Source organism: Erpetoichthys calabaricus, chromosome 14 (genome assembly GCF_900747795.2).
Source record: "Erpetoichthys calabaricus chromosome 14, fErpCal1.3, whole genome shotgun sequence".
Classification (NCBI taxonomy): domain Eukaryota; kingdom Metazoa; phylum Chordata; class Cladistia; order Polypteriformes; family Polypteridae; genus Erpetoichthys; species Erpetoichthys calabaricus.
In genome coordinates, this window is record NC_041407.2 from 60,002,863 (window position 1) to 60,030,170 (window position 27,308).

The 27,308-nt window shown below is 39.8% G+C and overlaps 2 protein-coding genes across 2 annotated transcripts in view; both read left to right on the forward strand.

Annotated features, from left to right (window-relative positions):
• lck (LCK proto-oncogene, Src family tyrosine kinase) overlaps window positions 1-25,541 on the forward strand; it is a 104,859-nt gene extending 79,318 nt beyond the window's left edge. Inside the window, exons 11-13 of the mRNA XM_051918745.1 lie at window positions 11,241-11,394; window positions 23,624-23,755; window positions 25,040-25,541. Of these exons, the coding sequence (XP_051774705.1) occupies window positions 11,241-11,394; window positions 23,624-23,755; window positions 25,040-25,245 (492 nt within the window). The 3' untranslated portion in view covers window positions 25,246-25,541. The remainder of the gene's footprint in view (window positions 1-11,240; window positions 11,395-23,623; window positions 23,756-25,039) is intronic.
• eif3i (eukaryotic translation initiation factor 3, subunit I) overlaps window positions 1-27,308 on the forward strand; it is a 342,432-nt gene that overhangs the window by 239,014 nt on the left and 76,110 nt on the right. The window lies entirely within an intron of this gene.

Sequence of the window (27,308 nt, forward strand, 5' to 3'; positions counted from 1 at the left end):
CCAACCCATATAACATAGCTGGTCTCACTACCGTCCTGTAAACCGTCCCGTTCACTGTTGCTGATACCTGTCTGTCACAAATTACTCTTGACACTCTTCTCCACCCATTCCACCCTGCATACACTCTCTTCTTCACCTCTCTTCTACAATCTCCATTACTCTGTACTATTGATCCCAAGTATTTAAACTCATCCACCTTCGCCAGCTCTACTCCCTGCATCCTCACCATTTCACAGACCTCCCTCTCATTTACACACATGTATTCTGTCTTGTTCCTACTGACCTTCATTCCTCTCCTCTCTAGAGCATATCTCCACCTCTCCAGGGTCTCCTCAACCTGCTCCCTACTATTGCTACAGATCACAATGTCATCAGCAAACATCATAGTCCACAGGGACTCCTGTCTAATCTCTTCTGTCAACCTGTCCATCACCATTGTGAATAAGAAAGGGCTCAGAGCCGATCCCTGATGTAATCCCACCTCCAACTTGAATGCATCCGTCACTCCTACCGCAGACCTCACCACTGTCACACTTCCCTCATACATATCCTGTACAACTCTTACATACTTCTCTGACACTCCTGACTTCCTCTTACAATACCACAGCTCCTCTCGAGGCACCCTGTCCTATGCTTTCTCCAGGTCTACAAAGACATAATGCAACTCCTTCTGCCCTTCTTTAAATTTCTCCATCAACATCTTCAGAGCAAACATTGCATCTGTGGTGCTCTTTCTTGGCATGAAACCATACTGCTGCTCACTAATCATCACCTCACTTCTTAACCTAGCTTCCACTACTCTTTCCCATAACTTCATGATGTGGCTCATCAATTTTATTCCCTTGTAATTACTGCAGTACTGCACATCCCCCTTATTCTTAAATATCGGCACCAGTACACTTCTTCTCCACTCCTCAGGCATCCTCTCACTTTCCAAGATTACATTAAACAATCTGGTTAAAAACTCCACTGCCATCTCTCCTAAACACCTCCATGCTTCCATAGGTATGTCATCTGGACCAACGGCCTTTCCATTTTTCTTCCTCTTCATAGCTGTCCTTACTTCCTCCTTGCTAATCCATTGCACTTCCTGATCCACTATCTCCACATCATCCAACCCCATCTCTCTCTTGTTCTCTTCATTCATCAGCCTCTCAAAGTATTCTTTCCATCTGCTCAACACACTCTCCTCACTTGTGAGTATGTTTCCATCTTTATCCTTTATTACCCTAACCTGCTGCACATCTTTCCCAGCTCAGTCCCTCTGTCTAGCCAATCGGTACAGGTCCTTTTCTCCCTCCTTAGTGTCCAACCTCTCATACAACTCATCATACACCTTTTCTTTAGCCTTCGCCACCTCTCTCTTAACCTTGCGCCTTATCTCCTTGTACTCTTGTCTACTTTCTGCATCTCTCTGACTATCCCACTTTTTCTTAGCCATCCTCTTCCTCTGTTTACTCTCCTGTATTTCCTCATTCCACCACCAGGTTTCCTTTTCCTCCTTCCTCTTTCCAGATGTCACGCCAAGCACCCTTCTTGCTGTCACCCTTACTACATCTGCTGTAGTTTCCCAGCTGTCTGGTAACTGTTCACTGCCACCCAGTGCCTGTCTCACCTTCTCCCTAAACTCAACCTTGCAGTCTTCCTTTTTCAACTTCCACCATTTGATCCTTGGCTCTTCCCTCACTCTCTTCCTCTTCTTGATCTCCAACGTCATCCTACAGACCACCATCCTATGCTGCTTAACTACACTTTCCCCTGTCACCACTTTGCAGTCTTCAATCTCCTTAAGATTGTCTCTTCTGCATAGGATGTAATCTACCTGTGTGTATCTTCCTCCACTCTTGTACGTAACCCTATGTTGCTCCCTCTTCTTAAAATACGTATTTCACCCCAGCCATGTCCATCCTTTTGGCAAAATCCACTATCCTCTGACCTTCTTCATTCCTCTCCTTGACACCATACCTACCCATCACCTCCTCGTCTCTACTGTTCCCTTCACCAACATGCCCTTTGAAATCCGCTCCAATCACCATTTTCTGTCCCTTGGGTACACTGTTCATCACTTCATCCAACTCACTGCAAAAATCTTCTTTCTCACCCATTGCACACTCAACTTGCGGTGCATATGCATTAACAACATTCATCATCACATCTCCAGTTTCCAGCTTCATAATCATTACTCTGCCTGACACTCTTTTCACCTCCAAAACACTCTTGACATACTGTTCCTTCAGAATACCCCATTTCTCCTCCCATCCGCACCATGATAGAACAATTTGAATCCACCTCCAATCCACCTGGCCTTACTCCCCTTCAATTAAGTCTCTTGTGCACACAATATATCAACCTTCCTTCTCTCCATCATATCTGCTAACTCTCTCCCCTTACCAGTCATAATGCCAACATTCAAAGTTCCTACCCTTAGTTCCACTCTCTTTACTTTCCTCCTCTCTTCCTGCCTCCGGACATGTCTCTCCCCTCTTCTTCTCCTTCTTCTTCTTCGGCCAAAAGTAGCCCAATTAGACCATTTTGCAGAGATCTGTTTTCACTTTGACATTAAAGAGTCTTTTTTCATATATATATTACTCTGCAAAGTCTTGGGTCATCTAAGAAAAATTTTTTTTAAAAGTGATTTTCCAGGTTGTGTTTATTTGTAAAATAAATAAATATTGATAGAATAAAAGCATGCGATAGTAACCAAAAATATTGTGCTGTTTAAAGTAAAGGTCTGAAAACAATTAAGAAAAACATTTTGATGAATCTAAAAAGTTTTCTATCAGGGGGTTTATAGTCAGCAAACAATCTGGATTTTCAAGACATGGCATTAAAACTGTCATAAAGAAACTGGAAGTCCCAGCGCCAACATAAATTAAGCTGTGTGGGATCACCTGTAAAAGACAAAGAACAGAAAGCAGCCAAACCTAAAAGAAGACTACATCAAATCAACAATTTACCATAGGTCTACTTAAAAAGATACACAGTTATGTTCCAAACTTCACTTTTGCATTCAAATGGGGGACCAAAAAATTCTAACATGTTTCAAAAACATATTTTTGATACTTTTTATTTGATCAATATTTGTATTTATTCTATTATATAGTGCTTCATAAGAAAATGAGCACATACTGCCTAATCTTCTAAAATATTTTTTTCTTAGGTGTCCTAAAACATTTGGTTCAGTCAAGCTAAACACAGGACTCCACCATTCACAAAGGGCCAGTTTAGAATCACTAGTCAACCTTCACAAGACATGTTTGGAATATGAAAAGACTCCAGATCAGTCACACAGACGTGGGCAGACAGTGACAGGGTCAGTATTTCAGTCAGCAACTTTGAAGGTGCAGTCTTGGACCTGATGCTGCTGATCTAGAGAAGTGTGGCAGAAGATGAATGAAACAATGCAATTCTGGATGTGTGAGGCATCAGTGCTAACCCATAGGTCTCAGTGAAGGTGTTTGAAATTACAGTCCAGTCCTAATAAAACACAAAGTACAAAACATTAAACAAATTATCATTAACGTGTAGAGATGATCTCAGTACTAACTTCTAGTACTGTGACTTGTTTCTTAACAACTGTCCAGAGATGGTAATCAATAAATTAATAAATTATGACAGCTCTTCCTGCTAAATCTTTGTGTAGCTGATGGGGTGGAGTTCCTGTCAATATTCTGCATCAGGAAAGAGCGTTATGAGCCGTTAGTGCATAATCAGCAGCATTCAAAGAACGCCGTCTACAGCGGAAAGACAATGCATTTAGAAAAAAATACAATATGTAGGTGGTATTTATTCCGATAAACCAGACTAGGATGGAGGCTGCCTTGAACATTTACTAGTAAAAATGCTGTGGCAGGTGATTAAGGCATCAGAAAATTTCAACATGCAATTGATACCTCGATTTATAGCTCAAAGCAGAAGTTGATTATTCATATTGTATTGAAATAGGTGTCTGTGTATACACTTACAACCATTTTATTATAATTAAGTTCTTATCGCTTTTAAATATTAATCCATCCACTCATTTTCAGTTGTGACCCGCTGGGCTGGCTACTTTGAGCAGTTATTCAAAGCTGATCCTCCGGCTAGGACATTGGATATCACTGGGTCCACAGTCCTTGAGGCTGATCCTCTAATTAGCTGTGAACCACCCAATCTCACTGAGATTGTACAGGTGGTGACCCAGCTGAGGGGGGGAAAGGCTGCAGGGATCTGTGGTATCTGGGGTGAACTTCTCCAGACTGGTGGTAAGGCTGTCCTCCTGGCATTGCAAGCAATCTTTGCTTCCATTTGGGAGACTGGCATCATCCCAACTGACTGGAAGACAGGACTTTTCGTCCCTATCTGGAAAGGGAAGGGTGATCGCCTGGATTGCAGCAAATACAGGGGGATAACACTGCTCTCGGTGCCGGGTAAGGTCCTTGTTAGGGTCGTCCTCAATAGGATCCGTGATCACTTGCTCACCTACCAGCGACCGGAACAGTTTGGTTTTACACCTCAGAAGTCTATCATCGACCACATCCTGGCACTGAGGGTTCTCATGGAGCACAAGCATGAATATCAACAGAGTTTCTTTGCAGCCTTTGTTGATTTTCGTAAAGTGTTCGACTCAGTTGATCGAGCTGCCCTTTGGAACATCCTGAGGGTTCGCGGGATCCCCTCAAGGTTGCTGGATATCATGGCTGGCCTGTACACTGGTACTGTGAGTGCTGTGCAGAGTGGAGGCAGAACCTCTGCATTTTTCCCAGTTGATTCTGGGGTTCGTCAGGGGTGTGTTCATGCTCCTACTCTGATCAATGCTTGAATGGACTGGGTGTTGGGCAAGGTCGTGGGGTCCAGCGGCTGTGAGGCATCTGTTGGTGAAGAAACATTCATGGATCTTGACTTTGCTGATGATGATGTGATCTTCGCGAAGTCGATGGAGGCTCTGATCGGGGCACTTGAGAGACTGAGCGAGGAGTCTGAGTGTCTCGGCTTGCGAGTGTCCTGGATAAAAACCAAGATCCAGGCCTTTAATGACCTCTTGGGCACAGCCATCAGAAGTGTGTCTGTTTGCAGAGAGAGTGCCGACCTTGTCAAGAGCTTTACTTACCTTGGCAGTGACTTTCATGTCTCTGGTGACTCTTCCTATAAGTCCGTAGACGGATTGGGACAGCTTGGGGCATCATGAGGTTGCTGGAAAGGGGTGTGTGGCACTCACGATACCTATGCAAAAGGACAAAGTTCCACGTCTTTAGAGTCCTGGTGCTCCTGTCTTGCTATATGGTTGTGAGACATAGACGCTATCCAGTGACCTGAGACGAAGATTGGACTCCTTTGGTACTGTGTCTCTCCAGGAAAATCCTTGGGTACCGTTGGTTTGACTTTGTGTCAAATGAGCATTTGCTCATGGAGTCCCAAATGAGGCACATTACCTGCATTGTGAGGGAGCATCAGTTACGGCACTACAGCCATGTTGTACGTTTCCCAGAGGGTAATCCAGCTCATAAGATCCTCATTGTTGGGGTCCCGAGTGGCTGGACCAGGCCAAGGGGTCACCCACGTAACACCTAGCAGATAGAGGGTCATTTCTGGAGGGTGGGATTGGACCGCGTGTCTGCCTAGGGAATTGCCAACTGGGATTTCGTCGTGTAGTGGGTGCAGCAATGCACTGTAACAGTGCATGCTCCCCACTTTGATTTGACTCATTTTTTGATGCTGCTCAGTCTATTTTAATGTCAAGGGGAGTCAGTAGTGGAAAGCCCAGGCTAGAATACAGCTCAGGAAGAGACACCAGTTCATTACAGGGTTCACTTGGCCATGGCAGCAAAATGGAGAGGTGCCAATTTACTATTAAAAATAACAGTTCCAAATTGGCTCATTACTTGGTTTTGTGGTCCCTTGTTGAACCATGGCTTGACAAAGTATTATTTAATTGTGGATATTGGCCTTTGTCTATGAAATTTGTTCCCTCAGCTTTGAAATGGTTCCTAATATGTGGGCAAAACAGAAATAATGTGTAGCAGGCTATCTGGTAGCAACTTAGCCTGTGTGACTGTACACAACAAGAGGCCTAATTAAAATGAGGAACACAAATCTGATCTCACTTATTCATGGTTTTTTATAGAGCCTGCAATGAATCTAAATAAATAAAGGTTCTTACTAGAACTTTCATGTGAAAAAAGGGTTTCCCTGTAGCATTGCTCTGAAGAATCGCTTTAGGACCATTGGTGTTTAGAAGTCTAACCTAAACTGTGCATCCTTCAGATGAGGGAGGGTTGCAGTTCACATAACAATGTAGAAAGCATCCAAACTTCAAACAGAATGTGACCAGAAAGGAATTACACCCTTGTCCCTAGTCCTGATTCGGGGCACAGCTAAACACTGAATCACTGTATTGCACAGCATTACATATGATATTCAAAATAATCATCACTAGTACTGATTTGTAAGAAGACGACCAGCTAGATGAATTACATTTAATGAACCGCAAAAATTGAAATCGGGTTCTGTAGATGAGCCCAGGTTGCTATTTTATTCACTTCTAGATGGAATATATCAAAAATATGTAGACTTGCTTGCCAGAACCTAAAAATAACCTCTAACAGGTGTTCCTACAATGACCTACTTCGTAATCAGGTGGAGTTCTCTTCATGAAGTTGCTTAAAACCATAAAGCAGCTTTTTCACGTCATTAATATGGAAAAACGACTTGTCAAATTTTACAATTGGTATTTAGGAAATTCCGCTTCAGCTTCTGCTTGTAGAACTTAGATATCAGTAATAGCATTGTTTAAGAGTAAGTAGGGAAGTCCTACTACTTAAGTGATATTTTGACTCCAGTTGGAAGAGAGCAATTGCATTGATAGCAAGGGTGTCCTCCATTCTGACTTCTACGGGAGCCTGTCTATCATTGAAGAGTAAAATTAATGAAAGCTGAGTGAGAAGTATTGTAGTATGCTCTATGAGAGCGAGATCTGGCAGATGGATGTGGGGAGGATCGTGGAGTGATAGGAAAGTGAATTCTGAGCAAAGAGAGAGACTTGATGTGGAGGTGATAAGTGTTCTGCTTAGGAGAACAAGACTAAGGTTGCTTGGGCATGTGGAGTAAAAGGCAGAGAATGGTTGGGTGAAGAGGTACACCAAGAGGGAGATGGAGGAAATGAATCTCATAGGCAGGGCAATAAAGGCATGCTTGAAGGTTATGTCAGATGACATGAATTGGGTTTTATTGGGTGTGAAATAAATAATAAAAATAAAGAGGATGTGCAGAGCTGTAGTAACTACAGGGGGATAAAATTGATGTACAACAGCATGAAGTTATGGGAAAGAGTAGTGGAAGCTAGATTAAGAAAGGAGGGGATGATTAGTGAGCAACAGTATGGTTTCATGCCAAGATAGAGCACCAGATGCAATGTTTTTTTCTGAGGATGTTGATGGAGAAGTTTAGAAAAGGCCAGAAGGAGTTGCATTGAGTCTATGTGGACCTGGAGAAAGCATATGACAAGGTGGCTCAAGAGGAGCTGTGGTATTTTATGAGGAAGTCAGGAGTGGCAGACAAGTATGTAAAAGTTGTACAGGATATGTATGAGGGAAGTGTGACCGTGATGAGGTCTGCGGTAGGAATGACAGATACATTCAATGTGGAGGTGAGATTACATGAGGGATAGGCTCTGAGCCCTTTCTTATCTACAATGGTGATGGGCAGGTTGACAGACGAGATTACACAGGAGTCCTCGTGGACTATGATGTTTGCTGATGGCATTGTGATCTGCAGTAGGGAGCAGGTTGAGGAGACCCTGGAGAAGTGGAGATATGCTATAGAGAGGAGAGGAATGAAGGTCAGTAGGAACAAGACAGAATACATGTGTGTAAATGAGAGGGAGGTCAGTGGAATTGTGAGGATGCAGGGAGTAGAGATGGTGAAAGTGAATGAGCAGTACAGAGTAACGGGGATTGTGGAAGAGACGTGAAAAAGAGAGTGAAGGCAGGGTGGAATGGTTGGAGAAGACTGTCAGGAGTGATTTGTGACACATAGGTATCAACAAGAGTAAAAGGGAAGGTCTACAGGACAGTAGTGAGATCAGCTATGTTACGTATATGGGTTGGAGACAGTGGCACCGACCAAAAAACAGAAGACAGAGCTATAGGTGGAAGAATTAAAGATGTTAAGATTTGCATTGGGTGTGACGAGGATGGACAGGATTAGAAACGAGTACATTAGAGGGTCTGCTCAGGTTGGACAGATTGGAGACAAAGTCAGAGAGGTGAGATTGCATTGGTTTGGACATGTGCAGAGGAGAGATGTTGGGTTTATTGGGAAAAGGATGCTAAGAATAGAGCTGCCAGGCAAGAGAAAAAGGTGAAGGCCTAAGAGATGTAGTGAGAAGGGACATGCAGTTGATGGGTATAACAGAGCAAAATGCAGAGAACAGGAAGATATGGAAACAGATAATACTCTGTGGCAAACCCTAATGGGAGCAGCTGAAGAAAGAAGAAGAAATAAATAAAACCACTCCCTAAAACCTTGTTCACACATCAGAATTTACCTGTGTTCCTTTGTGCCGCTGCGTAACACATCAAATCTAAGGAATACCGATCAAAACAGGTCTGTTTATGCCTTTTGTTCACATTATTATGAAAATGTGTAGTGTGTTTTTTAAAATTGGGACATGCTGTATATGTTCCACATGAACAGTAAAATTCTCTACTATTCAGAACGGCACTTGCACCTTCCCACATTACATAGCAGCCACACTTTCCTATTTCATGATTCCTGCAGATGAACTTGATAGTTAGTATGCATGTCCCATGTGCTGTAGAGCTTCAAGATTCTTTTCAGTTTCCATGGCATCATTAGGATTGAGATCAGCAAGGTGATACCACCAGCTACATGGGCAACGACTCAGCAAAATTTCTACACATGACAGCAAATGAGTGATTTTTTTCCTACTATTGATCTTTAATTAATTGCTAAATGACAGGCAAACACAAATGCCATTAATGCATTTGAACACCTACAGACAGGAACAGATTTGGCCAAAAGTGAAATACCATTTTTTGCCAGTTTTTATGGGAAACAAAACACTGAGTTTTTCTGGGAATTCAAGGTCATGCAAAACATTTTGCTTATCACTAGTCATTAGATTTTGACAGTCCTACCAACATGTGCCTTGCAAACTTAATACAAGCTGGCAGAACACCAGAAACAAACACAGGCCATTTGGGGAACGATATCTAGACTCATGCTGGAGCTTCTGCAAATCCACTGTACTATTCAGAAAACATTGTTGAAGACAGGGTGGTATGTCCATCTTGGCATGTTGTCATTGTGTTCTTCATTAGGATAAGCTTTCCCATAAAGTGACATGAAAATACCTGTTGTTATGGACTTGCATGTCTTTGGTTTTAGTTCAGAAGAGAGCTGCAGGGTGAGGAGTTAGGCAAAGAAGAGTTGTAGTTTCTCAGTAACTGGCACCATAAAGCTGAATCTTCCAGGCCTGGAAATGATTGGCTATGGCAACTTGCCTCAGTATAGAGCCTCTGGTAGATGTTTTCCTAGTAAGATTTGTTTAGTTAGATTGGAATGTGCTCTGGTGCCAGTGGCCATTTAAGATTATTTAGGGAATTAAATGTTTCAAATATCCAGAGACTACAGGGAAATGGAATTACCAGTAATCTTAGACTCTCCTTGCAGGTAACCAAAGAAAGGTGTGTAAATGGCTGCTTCCTGCTAAGGTATTTGAACTTGAAGTATGTGGGAAAGTGGCTATTAGAGCAGAGTAAGAGGTCACAAGAGAGCCAGACTGTCTAGAACACCTAAAGCTGAGACAGTGCTATTGGTGCTGTGATTTGTCATCTTTGTGTAATCTCTTTTTGTACCTGCAGTAAAAAATGTAGGATTTGGGTGGTGACTGTAGGTTCAAAATGCAAAGTCCAAATATTTATTTTTCTACTTTTACTTTACTGTACATTTCACTTCTTCTGTTTTTTAAATTTTTTTTACTAGTTTAAACTATTATTGTATGTTTGGCTGATGCAAATATCCATGATCACTTATGAATCACAATACAGTAATCCCTCGCTACTTTGCGGTTCACTTTTTGCGGATTCATGACTTCGCGGGTTTTTAAATACAAGTGAATTGCGGAAGTTATGTTCCAGACCCATCAGCAACAGGAGAAAATCCGCGATATAGAAAGACCATATAAATAAACATTTTTATAGTTTAAGCCTTAAAATACCCATCCCACATGCTTTAAACACATGTAAACTTATAAAACACACTTTGTTAACACATATGATATGTGGATGTCGGGCTAAGGATATGAGTAACATCTCACTATTATAAAACATTTTAACTTCACGCAAGACAAGACAGTGAGACAGGAAAATTGGTGATGTACAAGCTTTTAAATTATTGACAGGCAGAGCGACAAGCAGCACAAAGTCAGTACAAAGTCCACTTCTCCTTAGCGTTCATTCAGCTCCCCACCCCCTTGACAATGCGAACTGCGCCTCCGGGGAGGGGGGTTTGAGCGAACGTGCGTTCAGCCCTCACACACACACACACACTCCTCCTCCTTCCGAACGCGCAGAGCGACAAGCAGGCATTTTGGCAGAAGCAGCACAAAGTCCATTTCTGCTCAGCGTGAGTTCAGCTGCCCCCCTTCACAAAGCGAGTGCAGACACATTGACGTCTGATCGCTGCGTGCAGTGTGCAGTGTTGGTCTGCGGTGTTTAAGAATGTAGAAAGTGTTTAAGAGCATAGGAAGTGTTTATAAGAGTGGGAAAGGTTAACAAGAGAGTGAGAAAGGTTTATAAGAGTGTGGGAAGGGTTTATAAAGCCTTAAAATATGTATACATAATAAAATAAATATAGGTTGCTACTTCGCGGATTTTCACCTATCGCGGGGGGCTCTGGAACGTAACCCCCGCGATAGGTGAGGGATTACTGTATTCCAAAAAGGGTTTCAAGTATTATTTTATAGTTAGAATACAAGCTGGTGAAAGTGACTTGCTCAGAGTCACATATTGAGGAGGAAGTAGAAATCAAATTCATGGTTTAAACGTCAGGGCATTAGCCATTACACTTACTTAGCAAGGACATTAGCACTGAGTGTTAAATAACACTTTTACTAACTTCAGTCATGTATTGTTAATAAACCAGAGTACGAAGAGTTTCCAAGATATACTCTTCTTGTGTCTAAGCAAGTAGCATTCTGGAGGAAGTCACTGAATCCGATGTCCTTCTTGTCTTTCCAGATTGCAGAAGGAATGGCATTTATCGAGGCAAAAAACTACATTCATAGAGACTTGAGGGCTGCCAACATTCTAGTCTCTGAAGACTTAATCTGCAAAATAGCTGATTTTGGGCTGGCCCGACTTATTGAGGACAATGAATACACAGCGAGAGAAGGTATGTTAAACGTGTTATTACTGTGTCTGTGCAGGTTTTCTTTCCCAAAGATATGCAATTTAGGTTAAATTTGAATTCAAAATAAACTCCATTTTTGCTATGTGCTTATGCACAGTGAAGCATATAATGATGATGTCTGGGTAATTTCTTTTTATATAACACATTCACGGGTGGCACAGTAGTGCACTGGACAGCATTTATGCCTCACTTAATGAATCCTGCATACAGATATTGTCCTTATGAAGTCTGAATATTATCCCTATGTCTGTAAGTAAGTATTTGGGCAGTGACACGATTTTCATCATTTTGGCACTATACGCCACCACCAGAGGTGGATAGTAACGAGTTACATTTACTCTGTTATATGTACTTGAGTAACGTTTTAAAAAAATTGTACTTCTAAGAGTAGTTTTACTGCACCATACTTTTTACTTTTACTTGAGTACATTTGTGAAGAAGAAACGCTACTCTCACTCCGCTACATTGGGCAACACTCGACTCATTACTGTTTTCCATTTATACATTTGATACTCTATATTTTTGCCCAAGAGAAGTCGCCAGTGGATCTACTGCATGACTGTTTCACCAATCAGACGTCGCAACAATAATCACATGACTACGTTTCACCAATCAGACGTAGCCATGCAGTCACATGACCACACACAAACTTCCTGCGTCTGCAGCCTGTGAGAGACTTTTAGTCATGCGGGGCTCCTGTTCACTGCTAAATGGTCACAGCTTCACTGCAAGAACCTTGAGAGCCAACTCCTGCTGAAGCTTAACCATCACTTCACTGAGTGAAGAACAAGCACGTTTTAACCAAACATGCACAGACACAGACAGTCATGGTAAAGTGAGACTTCTTGTACGTGCACAAGCTGCCTTGTTCTAATGTTATTTTATCTCAGCTGTGCTATTTGGAGGGCAAGTGTGTGACAATGCTGGTCCCCTACAGATTCTTTTTTTTTCTCATTTTCTTTGATTCCACCTTCTTTTTTTGTGCCGACCTGTATATATACACTCCCTTCTCTGTGGGCCTTAATCACACACCGTAGAAAGCCAATGAAGCAATTGAGAATGATCGCACCCGCACCTGCAGGCGTGACTCGCTCCAAGTACCTCATTAACTCCCCTACGGAGAGTGACACAGCTTTATGGAGCTGCGGACCCGCTACACCACAAAGTGAATATACAGTATTACACTGTCAGTGTACAGTATATCTTGTCACTGTAAGTAGTTTGCACTGTTCAAGCATACATGTTACCTACTATAGGTATTGGCTTCAAAAGCTTTGTTGTGAAAAACTGAGATTTGGAACTTTGTGTTATTTGTGCATCTTTACTTTGTAAAGATGTTATTTATTTTTACTCATTTTTAATTTTATTATTTGGAAATAGCAGAATTTGCACATTATTTTATATCTTATTTTATATCTTATTGCAACATTTCTAAAAAATAAATCATTTATTATGATCAAACAGTTACTCAGTACTTGAGTAGTCTTTTCACCAAATACTTTTTTACTCTTACTTGACTAATTTTTTGGATGACTACTTTTTACTTCTATTTGAGTAATATTATATTGAAGTAACGCTACTCTTACTTGAGTACAATTTTTGGCTACTCTACCCACCTTTGGCCACCACAATGGATTTGAAATAAAGTAATAATTACATGATTGAAGTGTAGGTTTTCAGCATTAATTCAAAGAGTTTAATATAAATATTGTATGGGCCATTTAGGCATGACACTCACTTTTATGCATTTTCAGGGGCTCAAAAGTATTTAGACATTTGTCTGACAAGCTGTTCCATAGCCATGTGTGAGCAGGTCCCTCATTATTTCATTAACTATTAAGAAGGTAGAGGGTCTGGAATTGATTCCAATTGTGGAATTTGTATTTGGAAGCTGTTACTGTGAACTCTGAGGTCCAAAGAGCTGACCATGCAAGTAAAAATAGGACATCATTAGTCAAATTAAATAAAACAATCCCTTTAGAGAGCTAGCAGAAACACCAGAAGTGATCAGATCAACTATTTGGTACATTCTGAAAGAGAAGAAACGCACTGGTTAGCTCAACAACACCAGAAGGTCTGGACAACCATGGAAGACAACTGTGCAGGATAACCACAGAATTCTTTCCTTGATGAAGAAAAACCAATTCATGACATTTAGCAAAACCAAGAACACTCTCCAGGAGGTTGACCTATCATTGCTAAAGTCTACCATCAAGAGATGACTTCATGAAAGTAAAGACAGAGGGTTTACCACAAGGTGCAAACCACTGGTAATCCTAAAGCATAGAAAGGACAAATTAGATTTTTCCTGAAAATATTTTTTAAAAGAGTTCAGTTTTAGAACAGTTTTCTTTGAACAAATGAAATTAAGAAGAATGTGTACCATAATGATGGATAGAGAAAAGTATAGAGAATTTAAAGAATGGCTCATGATCTATTAAATATCACATCATCATGAAACATGGTGGAGGCAGTGTAATGGCATGGGAATGCATGTCTGCCACTGGAAGTGGGTCATTGATGTTTATTGATGATATGACTGCTGGCAGAAGTAGCAGGATGAAGTATAAAGGGCTATACTATCTGCTAAGATCCAGACAAATGTTGCAAAACTTATAAGACGACGTTTCACAGTACAGATGGACAATGAGCCAAAACATACTGTGACAGTAAACCAAGTGCTTTTCAAGGCAATGTAGTGGAATATTCTTCAATATCCAAGTCAATTAACCTCAACCCAATTGGACATCCACTTCACTTGCTGAAGACAAAACTGAAGGCAGAAAGTCCAACAAATAAGCAGCACATTAAGACAACTGCAGTAAAGGCCTGGCAAAGCATCACTAGGATGGATGCCCAGCACTTGAAGATGGCCATGGGTTCCGGACTTAAGGCAGTTACTGACTGTAAAGGTTTTTCAACCAAGTATCAAAAATGATTAGTATATTTATGATTATGTTAGTTTGCCCAGATACTTTTGAGTTCTTGAAAAAGGGGTTGGGGGTACGGGAACAGTAATAAAAATGGCTGTTTTTTCTAAATGGCTCATGCACTATTTTTGTTAAATGACCTAAATTAAAACTGCAAGTCTACACTTCAATCACATCATTCATTTCAAATCAATTGTGGTGGCGCATAGAGCCAAAATTATGAAAATTGTATTACTGACCAAAATACTTACTGACCTAACTGTGTCGCTCATAATTAAGCTGATGTCACATTGTGTGCTGCCTGATGGAGATGGTGCTGTGCGAAGAGTTAACAGGTATTCCATCTTTTTGACATTTTTCTGTTCCTTTGTGGTATGTAAAATATGAGACATCAGACACACAAGCTTCCCTTCTGTTTTTGTGGTCCAAAACATTTGCTTTCTTTATTTCTCATCTCCACTTTATATGCATTGTACTGCAGCACGCTGCTGGCTGCCACTGTCTCACTAAGATTATGTAAGTGAAGATAATGGCTGAAAACTGCTGGAAAAGTCATCTTATGTGACATGGCCTGTATCTAGACATTTGGAGGCATGCTTTGGAACCTTTTCAATGCAATCTTTTCTAATAAAAGTTATAAGAAATATTAACTACACTTAAAAAAAAAAAAAAGCTGCACTTATAAAACAGAATCGGCTCAGCTGAACATTTTGAATTTTCATTTGTAATCCTGGTAGATGTCGGGCCCAGATTTATTTAACTCTTTAGGCTGTTTATTTGGATTGTTCCTCAACTGAGGTGTAGCCAAAGGTGAAGAATAAGCAATTATAAATATTCAACATTTGATATGAAGGATAATTTCTTTAAATGGATATTTCCTAAATGTATATTTGCATTTAAACACGCAAACATGTTCAGTGTGTATTATCTTACTTACACTTGAAATAAAAGCACAGGATATTTTAACTTAGACAACATTCAGCCATACAAGTTAAAAAATATGGAGTTAAAAAGTGGCAAAGATTTTACACCCAAAAAGCAAATTTTGAATTTTCAGGTGAGCTAAAGTTTAAGAGCACATGTCAAAACTGGGTTTTGGCCTTTCCTTTTCTCATTCCTGCTTGCCCTCTGCTTCTTTTATTAATTATCTTGTACTTGCTTTTGGATGCCTTTGCAGGTACCTTTTTATTTTATTCAAGCTCTTGAATATTGATTTCATTGTTGGCTCTGTTATTTTAAGTTTACTGGACTTCAATAAATATTTTTTTTCATTTTTATAACATATATGTACTTGACTTTCCTATTGGTTAATGATTATGGGGGTCTGCACCACAACCTGTTGGCATGATGGACCAAAATGCATCTGATAGTGGCAGGCACACACTTGCAGTGGCCCGTTGAGGTTGAGCTATTGAGAAAATCTCAAGTCTTGGGACTTAGACAAGTTTCTAAGTTAGGAGGCAGATCTAGATAAGCAAGTGTCCAAAAGGAAGAAGCTATGTAAGAAATAATCATTTTATTTTTAAAGGTCACAAAAATATTACAAAACATGACTCCAGTACCCTTTTTTCTGATTTACTGTTATTTTTTATGTTTGGTTTTTCAATTATTTTTATTTTTTCTTGATATCCTAAGGTTTAGAAACATACCAAATTCATTTCTGTTTTTGGTTTTATTTTTGTATGGTTGTCATAATTTTGTTTCTCATGTCATCCGACATTTTGGGTCTCTGTGAAGCCTACTGTTACTAACGACGCTCCTAGCTGCTGACACTTGACCTCCAGAAATGCTGACCTCATCATTCTGCTAGAATAAAATATGGTGATGCACTGCAGCAGTCATTCCAAGTTCATGGGTAATTCCTGAATCAGAAAAGCTCTTGGTAGTTAGTACAGAAATCTCTAGTCATCAGCAATTTCTGCTTCTTCTTTCACCTTAAGCTTTGTCATTTTCATGCATTTTGTTTTTACAATTTTGACTTTGGATTGTTTAAAAACTAAGATTTTGTCCCTGTGTTTCATCTCCTAATCCTGATTTGTTTTAGTCTGTCAATTCTATCTTCTTAGTTTGTGTTAGGGAGACTCAAGCAACACTTAAAGCTTTATCGTTACCCCGTGACTTTTGTTCATTTTTGACCACCTTTAACACTTGCAAACTGCACAGACATACAGGATAACAAGTGTCATACTTCTGTATCAAGCTATAGATATTATATGGTAAATCATGTCCTTTTTATCCCAAAAAAACAAACTTCTAAAATGTCCAACTAAAGTCATCAAGGGTCGTGGGTATTCTGTTTAATAACCAAACACTTAAGGCTTATTTCTTCCACTGTAATGGTCATCTGAAGAAGAAAGTTGGAGATGTAATTAATTCTGATCAAAGTGAACAAGAATAACAATGAGAGAGCATTACAAACAACAAAAAAATATAAATTGTTACATGATAGAAAGTAAGCCTTGCTACAGTATGTACAGCAAAACAAAGCAAAGATCCAAAGCCAGGAATTCACGACATTGCCAACCTGACAAAACAATTGCTGTACTTCTCACCACTGCCTGTGGCACAGGAAGCTGTTGATTTCATAACTCCAAGATCTGAGTTCAATGAATGTTAAAACTTCTGGGGCCTCATGCATAATGCTGTGCATAGAATTCACATTAAAACATGGCGTAAGGACAAAAGCAGAAATGTTTGTATGCACAAAAAAATCCAGATGCATAAATCTGTACGTTCGCCAACTTCCATGTTCTTCCACTGCATAAATCCCGGTCAGCGTAAAAAGTAACGCACGTGCACGCGCCTGCTGCCACTCCCCAAACTCCTCCTAGAATTACGCCTCTTTGAATATGCAAATCAAAATAAATGGCCCTTAAGCTCAGTGTTCTCTGAAAAGGCAATGGCAAAAGCACGGGGTAAAATAGAAGAATTTCAGCAAATACCAAGTGGAGGCAAGGAAAAACGTACTATTTGTTGGTTTAAACAGTGGTATAAACAACAAAAGGAAGTTGATCGAGTGACATAGAGTGTCAGAGAAACTTGAAAGCTCAAGTTCACAAAGTCACATTGTGCCCGAAATAAAAAAGAAGTTGTCAGATATTAAAGTCACCGTGAAAAGGCGAGTCGTTGCCCACCGTCTTGAGTGTCATATGAAAGCTTATTATCATATGAAAGAAAATAAAATAGACACACAGTGGGAAAAAACATGAAATGTCAACTTTAATCTTGAAATTTCCACTTTAATCACATAGTTTATTTTGTCATTAAAGTAGAACATCGTAAATTTCATCTTAAAATAGTTTCATTTACTAGTTTCTCAAATACCATCGTAACTAAAGTAGCACATTAAATGCTTTGTTTTGTATGTGTTCTTCTATGTGCTCTATGTATGTGAATCACTACGTGCTTCTTAAACAGGCTTCTTTTCCTCCGACAGGACACAGAATCCATTACATTTGTGATATTACAGCTCTCTGAATAATTAAAATACTGAGATATACACTTGATATCATTTTCATGATGATAGGAGTTAAAGCATGTTATTAAACATGGGAACACAGTGGTGCAGTGATTGTTCGTTCCTCCCACAAGATGCTTGCTGCATCGTGCGCGACCTTCAATAAAATTATTTATTGGAAGAATCCTAACTCTATTCTTTTAAGTCAGTGGGTAGCTGATGTTTTAAATTTTTGAAATTGGAAGTACTAGAAAAAATCAAATTCTCACTTAGAGGATCTGTGCAAAACTTTTTCAAAACCTGGCAGGATCTAATCAATAATATTTTAGAATAAGCTCTTAAAGCAATGAGGAAGTAGATTCTCTCCCCATTTCTTTTTCTTCTCCATGTATCTGTATCCGCCTATTAAACTCTTCCATTTATTTATTTTTGCTATTTTTAAGTTTTGGTCCGTCTTTCTCAGGGGTGGAGGTTGATTTGTTTTTAATCTTATTTTTTTGTAAAAATTGATCTATTTGTATGGAATGATTACAATAAAATCAATGAAATTAAAAAAAAAAATTATTGCAGCAGTACTGTCTCTTTCAAATGTACTAACCCCCAGTTCCTGTCCTTACTTGTCTTTCTCCAAATACCCAATTGCCACACAATCAGCTCTGTAATAGACGGCAAGCCATCTGTAAGCTTAGAACACCGATTCTTCAAAACTTTTAAGGAACATTGAAATATCTTCATAGTACATGTTTAATTTTTCTATCCATCTATCCTTCTAGTGTCACGCCAGCACCAGCAAGAGTACAGTACGAGGTAGGAGCAATCCGTGAACAGAACGCCAGCTGCTTGCTAGCGCTGCGGCACCGTGTCCTTATATGTTTAATTATTAACAATATAGATTATTTAAATGAAGTTTAAGTTTTATCTGTGTAATATAATAAATATATTTTGCTGCATTTCATCTTAAAAATGATATCGTCATCATATGTAAATATGCGCTTTATAAAGTTGCTCAGGTTGTGCAGTATTATAACTGTATCGCAAGTTTACAGTGAGGTAATTGTACTTATAAGTACAAACAGTTCTACCGGGAGCAATTGATGGACTGATTGAGTGCGTTTATAGTTCTTGGGATGAAACTGTTTCTGAACCGCGAGGAAATGCTCTGAAGCGTATGCCGTATGAGAGCACTTCAATAGACAGCATGGCTGAGGCAGCGTGTGCTTGATGCTGTATACTGATAATTCTCTTTCCAATCAGCTGCTGTAGAGCTGTGATTCCACACTCAGATACAGTGATATAAATACTCCGAGTGGTGCAGTGAGAGTAATATAGAAAAAGATGATCTGCTGTGGCAGCAGCTGAAAGAAGAAGAAGAAGGTGCAGTGAGAGTAACAATGTTAAAGCAGCTATGGTATTTAGAATAGTTTGACCATTCTGTGGACCATTATATTGTTTCAGGTTAATTACAATCAGATGCATTAAACTAATAAACAATATGCGGTTAATTTCAGTGTATTTATAAAGCCACGTCAGGGATGTGGATCTAAAAAAGAAAGGGAAACCAGACTGGGACAGTAGCACTGCTTTGATGCTGGGTGCCGCCAGTTTGCAAAACCAAGTGGAGAACTTGCGTATGCCAGGGTTTTAAGCTAGCGTGAAAATGTGCGTGGCTTTACGCCAAGTTTAGGTTTTATACATTGCAATTTGAGCGTGGAAATGGGAGTACACAACATTTTTGTGTGTACACACTGTTTATACATGAGGCCCCTGGTGTCTATAAATGGCTCCAACTGAGCTTACCACTTTCCTTTTGTGTGAATAACACATGGTTTAAGACTGAGACCCACATTTCCTGTATATGTTGATCCAGTTTTCAGAATTTGGCCTCTTTGAAGACATCTATATTAAATCTTTGAAGTAGATCTAGTTCACTCTCTGGACAAATTAAATGTGTGCCTAATGGTTTTATTGCTGGCTAAAATGTGGTTGTACACGTTATAGGTTGGTATGCTTGCTTTCTTTTTGGTGGGTTATATGGAGTGTCATTGAGTACATAAATCTAATTCAGATATTACAGCACAAGTGCCAGCTTATTCAGGTTGGGCCACCCCAGTAAGTTCACCCCAAGAGCAGAACACAAGATGCTGAAAGAAATCTCTCTGAACTTCAGAATTTTACCTTGGGACCAACAGGTAGATGTTACCACTGTTGATGTCAAAGTGCGTGAGTCTACCCTTAGAAAGAGGATGCACAATTTAACTCTACATGGGAGGATGTTCCAGGAGGAAACCTTTCCTGTCCATAAAGAACATCAGGGCAAGACTAAAGTTTGCCCATGAACACCTAGGCAAAGACTGGGAATTCTGCACAGAGGAGGCAAAGGTAAAGTTACTTAGCCACAACAACAGCATTTGACCAGAACACCCAGATACCAACTGTAAAGCATGGGGCTGGAAATGTTTTAGTTTTAGGCTGTTTTGCTGCATTTGGCACTGGGCAACTCATGATCATAGAATCTGCTATGACATCTTCATTGTACCAGGGGGTGCCTGAGCATAGTGTGAGACCATCTGTCAGAAGACCAAAGCACAATGAAAGTAGACCTCATTACATACCAATGACACTAAACATCCCCAAAAATGAATGGTTGAAAAGAAAGAAATGGAGGGTTCAGGAATGACCAATTTAAAGCCTGGTTCTGAATCACATTGAGATGCAGGGGTTGGATTTGAAATGGGCTGTGCACACACGACACCCCTTGAACATCTCACAATTGAAAGCACTCTGCAAAGAGAAATGGGAAAACTTTCTTCCAGTCGATATCAGGGGTTGGTAGACGGTTATAAGAAATACATACTTGAGGTTATTTCTGCCAAAGGGGACAATACTAGCTATTGAAATGTCCACAAAAAGTTAAAAAAAAAAACATTTCATGGGGTGTACTTACTTTTTTACTTGGCTGTAAATGCAGCTTTTGAGGACTAGAGGCGGGCTATATGCCAGAACACCAAGTGGTAAACCACCCCATTTAAAATAACATCACACTCTAGCACCAAACACTTGGCAGTGGTAACCAGTAGTAAAGTCCGATCTCCACCAACAGGTTCTTCATGTGGGCTGAGGCCGTGCAATGGGAAAAGATGATTCTACTTTCTTTACAAGAAAAAAAATTAAAATCTAAGGCTAATTGGCTATCACAGCAGAGGCTGCATAGACATTAATCAAGTAGTTGAAGAAGCACAACACGAAATCAAGTGCAAACAAGTAATAGTGATGAAGTGAGACACAAGGTGGCAGCCATTACTGCTTCTATGGGATAATTAACTGTTTCAGGCTGTGGAACCTTCTGCCAAAGTCAAAAATACAGAGATTTGTGTCACCAGGGATTGACTTTGGCAGAACTGGGTTGTCCAGGCTGACATCAAGATGAACTGAAAAGAGACACCTGCACAGTGATGGAGATTGAATGAAATATGGAGAGACTCAGTTTGAAGAAGAGCTGAGAGAGAGAGGACACAATTGATAAAAGAAAACAGCAATGGAGAACAAAGCAGTGGAATTTAAGTGAACTTTGATATTGCCTTCAAGAAAGTCTGAAATAGTTTCTCCATGTCGGTAGTTTTAGACCTTCTCAAGGACCTAACAGAGGGAAGTTCATTTAAAAGCACAGAAGATGAGCAATAATCTGATTATTATAGTTAAATACTTTTACAGATTGTACATAACAAACAGCCATATACTGTACAAGTGATTTCAGTGCCTCTTTGCTTGGACACCATAACTGTCATCTTCTGGACAACCTGGCTCACGTCTACAGACCACCATACTTTGAAAACCTCTGTTTTAAAGTTTGAGTATGTATGTTTCAAATTAAATGGTAAATGAAACCTGGCTTCTGGTGTGAAGCTCCTTTCAGGTCAAATCAATTAAGAAAGACTTAGAAGTCAGTCAAGGGATGCATTTCTTAAGGTTTTAATCCATTGTTCAGAATTCATTTCCTCTTTGGTTCTGCATACTAAAATGGTACAAATCTATGAAGACCAACTGCAGCCCCCCTGTAATGAACATTTGCAGTAAATGTGCAAATTTCACAAGTATCTAAGCAAGAGAGGCATGAAGAGCACAAACATAAAATTATTATTATGGAGGGTGATTTGAAACTTATGAAAGTTGGGGAAGGTTCCTGAAGCAAAAATGCTTCAGTGTGTGTGTGTGTGTAAGAGTGTGTGTATGTTTGCGTGTTCATGCGGTGAGCCTTAGTTTTAGTCACTGAAGGCTAAGAGATTTGCCCTCAGCTGAAAGATGCAGGTGGTTAAAAGGAGCCGGAAGCCTGAAGCAGAGCTGGGAAAGCGTTTGCAATCCTGTGACAAACCACAGCCTACCGCATTGTCTGCACACGCCGGTGGCTGCACACTTTCCAGCCAACTGACGCTTTTTCATGCTGTAGCTGCTCTGGGGGACTTCTGCTTCTGCATATGAGTGATGCACCTGCGAGCACAGCCTGCAAATACACTCTTGATAAGGACAATGGATGACTTAAGGGGTTGTTATGTGAAATATGTCAGCCTAGGCCAGTGTCTGTGTGTTCGGTCTGTGCCAGGATCAGATCTTGGAGGGTCTCAAGGAGGCAGTGACTTCTAATTAAAATAAGAACTGTCATCCTTTGTTCATTTTGCTGAGCTTGTGCTTTCTTTTCTGGGCTTCTTGTTTAAGTCAAACCAAAAAGCAAAATATATGGTCTATCTGAGTGAATGAAATATCCTAAAGCAGTGTTTCATTATGATGATGATGATGGCTGTCGTCATTTGGCCATTGAAAGCAATTCATAAAGCTGTGCAGGTTGATTATGTGTTTCATGCTTGCCATACAGCGCCCCCTTGTGTAAAAAGTATTTCTAAGGAAAAATGCTGCTGGGCCAATGTCTAAAAAGTTAGTCTTCAGAATTTTTACATCTTTATGAAAAAGACAATGGGATTGTTGTATGTTTTTGTTACTTTTCATGAAAAAAAAAGAATAGGCTAAGAAAAGACAAAATCTGTGGGGTTTTTTTTTGTTGCTCTTAACATGTCTGTCTTGCAAGTAAAAATCACATGGCTTAATGGCTTAAGGCTGCATTATATTAACACATTTTTAGTTCCATACAGGGTCACAGAGAGCTGAAACTAATCCTAGCAGGAACCAATTCATCATGGAGTGCACTCATGCATTTATTCATAGGGTCAGTTTGGGGAGGTTCGCTAACCCAGCCTGCACATCTTTGAAATGCAGTTGGAAAAGCAGATAACCTAAAGGAAAAAAAAATAGACATGGAGAGAAAGTACAAACTTCATGCTGAGAGTTACAGACAGACTACTAACCCGTGAGGTCGCAGAGCTTTAACCTTTAAAAATGAGTCATAACCCAACATATTTGATTTTCTAATGTACCTCCCATGCTCTTTAAAACATTGTCATCACTGGTAAAATGAAATACTTCTATTCATTTGTAACCTGATTTATTCATTGATAGGGCTTGAGGAGTGAGAGCTCATCCCATAGGAATCAGGTGCAAAGCAAGAACCAAATCTGAACTGGGTGTCAGTCATCTGCAGCAAAAAATATCCATCTTCTGTATCTGTTTCATAATGAGGTCTTTAAATACTGTGCACATTCACAGTCAATCCCAGCAGCACTGGAGGAAGCACCAATGAATGTTCTATCCTGGTCTCCATCAAAAATATGCTTGCCAGAGCTGAACTGTGCTCCCACTGCATTGGTTTTGTGTACATTAAAGTCTGTTCACATGAGTCTTGTCTATGAACAATAACCTTGCGATGCTTTTCTTTCAGGGGCTAAGTTTCCGATCAAATGGACGGCACCAGAGGCAATCAATTTTGGCACCTTCTCCATCAAGTCAGATGTCTGGTCATTTGGAATACTGCTGACTGAAATCGTTACCTATGGCAGAATACCATACCCAGGTACCTTAATCCATGACCCAGAGCAGCCAAAAGCAATTTCCTCATTAAAATGTTATTATTGGATGTGTTTAACAGTCAGATAGATAGATAGATAGATAGATAGATAGATAGATAGATAGATAGATAGATAGATAGATAGATAGATAGATAGATAGATAGATAGATAGATAGATAGATAGATAGCAGGGGGTGCAGTGGTAGTACTGCTGCTTTGCAGTAAGGAGATTGTAGGTTTGCTTCCCAGGAGAGTGGGAACTTTCTTCCAAACTTTCTTCCAGTTGATATCAGGGACTGGTACACAGTTATAAGAAATACCTACTTGAGGTTTTTTCTGCCTAAGGGGAAAATACAAGCTATTAGAGGCAAGGGTGTGATTTCTTCCTCCATAGACAGAAGCGACATAGCTGAAAAAAAAAACATTTCATGGGGTGTACTGTACTTACTTTTCACATGGCTGTAAATGCAGCTTTTGAGACCTAGAGGTGGGCGATATGCTAGAACAACAAGTGTTAGACCACCCCATTTTTAATAATCTCACACTCTAGCGCTAAATTCTTGGCAGTGGTAACCAGTAGTAAAGTCCGATCTCCACCAACAGGTTCTTCATGTGGGCTGAGGCCCTGCCATGGGAAAAGATGATCCTACTTTCTTCACAAGAAAAAAAATAAAAATCAAAGGCTAATTGGCTAGCACAGCAGAGCCTGCATAGACATTAGTCAAGTAGTTGAAGAAGCAGAACACGAAACCAAGTGCAAACAAGTAATGGTGATGAAGTGAGACACAAGGTGGCAGCCATCTCTGCTTCTATGGGATAATTGACTGTGTCAACCTTCAACCAAAGTCAAAGATACAGAGGACAACATTAACATTAATTCCGTAATGAAATTCCTCATGACAACAACCACATTACATTTTACTACATGTATTTATGTACAGGAGAGTGCTGTGAATAGTGAGAAAAGTGCTGTATAAATGTAAAGAATTATTAATTATTATTATTATACAGTAGATAGATAGATAGATAGATAGATAGATAGATAGATAGATCTAAAGTTTACAGAGAATGGTATGATAAACCAAAATGAAAACAAATATCTTTTGAAAACAAGAAACACTATTTAATAACAATAGTAATATAAAACATATTTTTGGAAAAAAAACTAACAGTCAATTCAGGAAGTTGTCATAATTCAGGATTCTACAGGCATTTGCTAATATTTGCATTTTTATTTGTTTCAAATGTTTGCACGTTTCTCACTTTTGCTTTATCACTGCTTTTCTAAGGGATGACCAATCCAGAGGTGATCCAGAATCTGGAGCGTGGGTATCGGATGCCCATCCCTGAAAACTGTCCAGAAGAGCTTTATGACATCATGCAGCGCTGCTGGAAAGAGCTGCCAGAGGAGAGGCCTACTTTTGAATACCTGAAAAGCGTTCTTGAGGACTTTTTTACTGCTACTGAAGCCCAATATCAGCAACAGCCCGTCTGAGTGTCAGACATTCTGCAAGACACACTGGGTGTCAGTGCTAGCTTTCTGTGGACACAGCAAATAAATGATTCCACTGTATATTTTGAATTATTTTTAGTATGCACCCAATTCTTTAATGACTATTATCTTCCAAAACTTTGGTTTTCAGTATTGAGATGGGTTATTGCTAATATCACTTTCAACATGTCAACATTACTGTATACTGCTGTTTACTGTATTTACTTTGAGTCGGCTATTTTGCCTTTATTCTTGAGTATGACTTTCATAGGCGTTATTAAAATATCATATGAAGGTAACCTCTCAAAACAAGTTGGCTTTTTACATGTGACAAATCAACAGATCATCATTACTCACCTGCTCCATTCAAAAGAAATAAGCAGTTTGGCCAATAAAGATCTCACATACAAGCCCTTGGAACTGAGGATTTCCAGACTAAATATTAATGGAAAGGTAATGCATTTGGTTGCCATGATGGTTAGCACCACATGGGCTTGAGTCCTGGTTGTGTGAGTGTTACTTTAACAGTGTATTTATGGAATGTCCAAAAGCTACTCCTGTTTTTCCCTCATATTCCCAAAAACCAGCATTAATTTGGCTTTGAGGTTCAGTGGGCTCTCAGATGGCACCCCATCCGGGGTTATTATTTGTTTTGTGCCTAATTCTGCCATGATAGGCCATCACCCTAGAACCCTTCATTGGATTAAGGATGCCTCAAAAAAGTTTTGTATAGAATTGGATTCAGGATAACCCGCATGTGAATATATTCATAAGAGGTTTTGCTGAACAACTAGTGCATGTATATCTTGAAAATATATTTTGGTTATTCTACCTTAAATATTACTCACTTTTAATCCTCACCAGGATGACCAGTTTATAACTTTATGTGCTTGTGCTTTTCAGCTCTGCTTCATACTTTGACTCTATCACTGATAGTGTGCAATTTGCACGTTATTTCCATGTGTATGAAGGTTTTTGCTTTTCTAGCCATAGATGAGTGAGTGTGGATGTAGGAGTGGGCCCTACAGTAGGCTGGTGATCAGAAGATGTGTGCAGGAAAACAAAATGGGCACGACAGTGAAAGGTAACCAAAGCCAAAACAAGAGACAAGATATGTGGTCGAGAGAACAAGCAGGAGGTCAAAACTCAGAAGATTTGCACTAGGATTGTTTGAGAGTTTTGGTATCACAGATTGGATAAGGAAATGGCTTCCTAGTTGTCTTTTCATCCTGTTGCATCAATTAAGCATAAGTAAAGATCACAAAGGTCGAACCTCTAGAAACATAATGAAGTGGACCTAACAACAGGATCACAAAATGGTGGTGATTTGAGAAACTACACTGGCATGCAGGATGACATCTGAATGGCTACAGAATTCAAGAAAATAATAAAAAGAACAGATTCCTTGACCACAATAAAGGTATACTAACTAACTAATAGCATAAAACCCAGTCATGACAGGTGCCTTCTGCAGGGTCGGTTTTTGCCTTGAAGTTCATACTGTAAGTACAGGCTTCAGCGTCCTACGACCCAAAAATTGGATTATGTTGGTTCTGAAAATTTGTCCATGGATGTAAGGAAAAACTCACCATGTACGGTAGATTCAGAAAGTATTCAGAACCTTCACTTTCTACACACTTTCATTTGTTGTAGATTTCATTTTAAATGAATAAATATGCCATTTTTTATTTCATTAATATACTGTACACTGAATAACCCATAATGCCAAAATGAAAATACATTTTCAGAAAGGTTTGAAAATTCATTAAATTTCAAAGTTAAATCCCTCATTTATAGTAGAATTCAGACCCTTGATTCAGTACTTTGTAAATGCCTTTTTGGCATGGAGTTTGCATGTTCTCCCCGTGTCTGCATGGGTTTCCTCCGTGTACTCCAGTTTCCTCTCACAGTCCAAAGACATGCAGGTTAGGTGCATTGGGGATTCTAAATTGTCCCTAGTGTGTGCTTGGTGTGTGTGTGTGTGTGTGTGTTTGCACACCCTGCACTGGGCTGGTACCCTGTGTTGGCTGGGATTGGCTCCAGTAGACCCCCGTGACCTGTAGTTA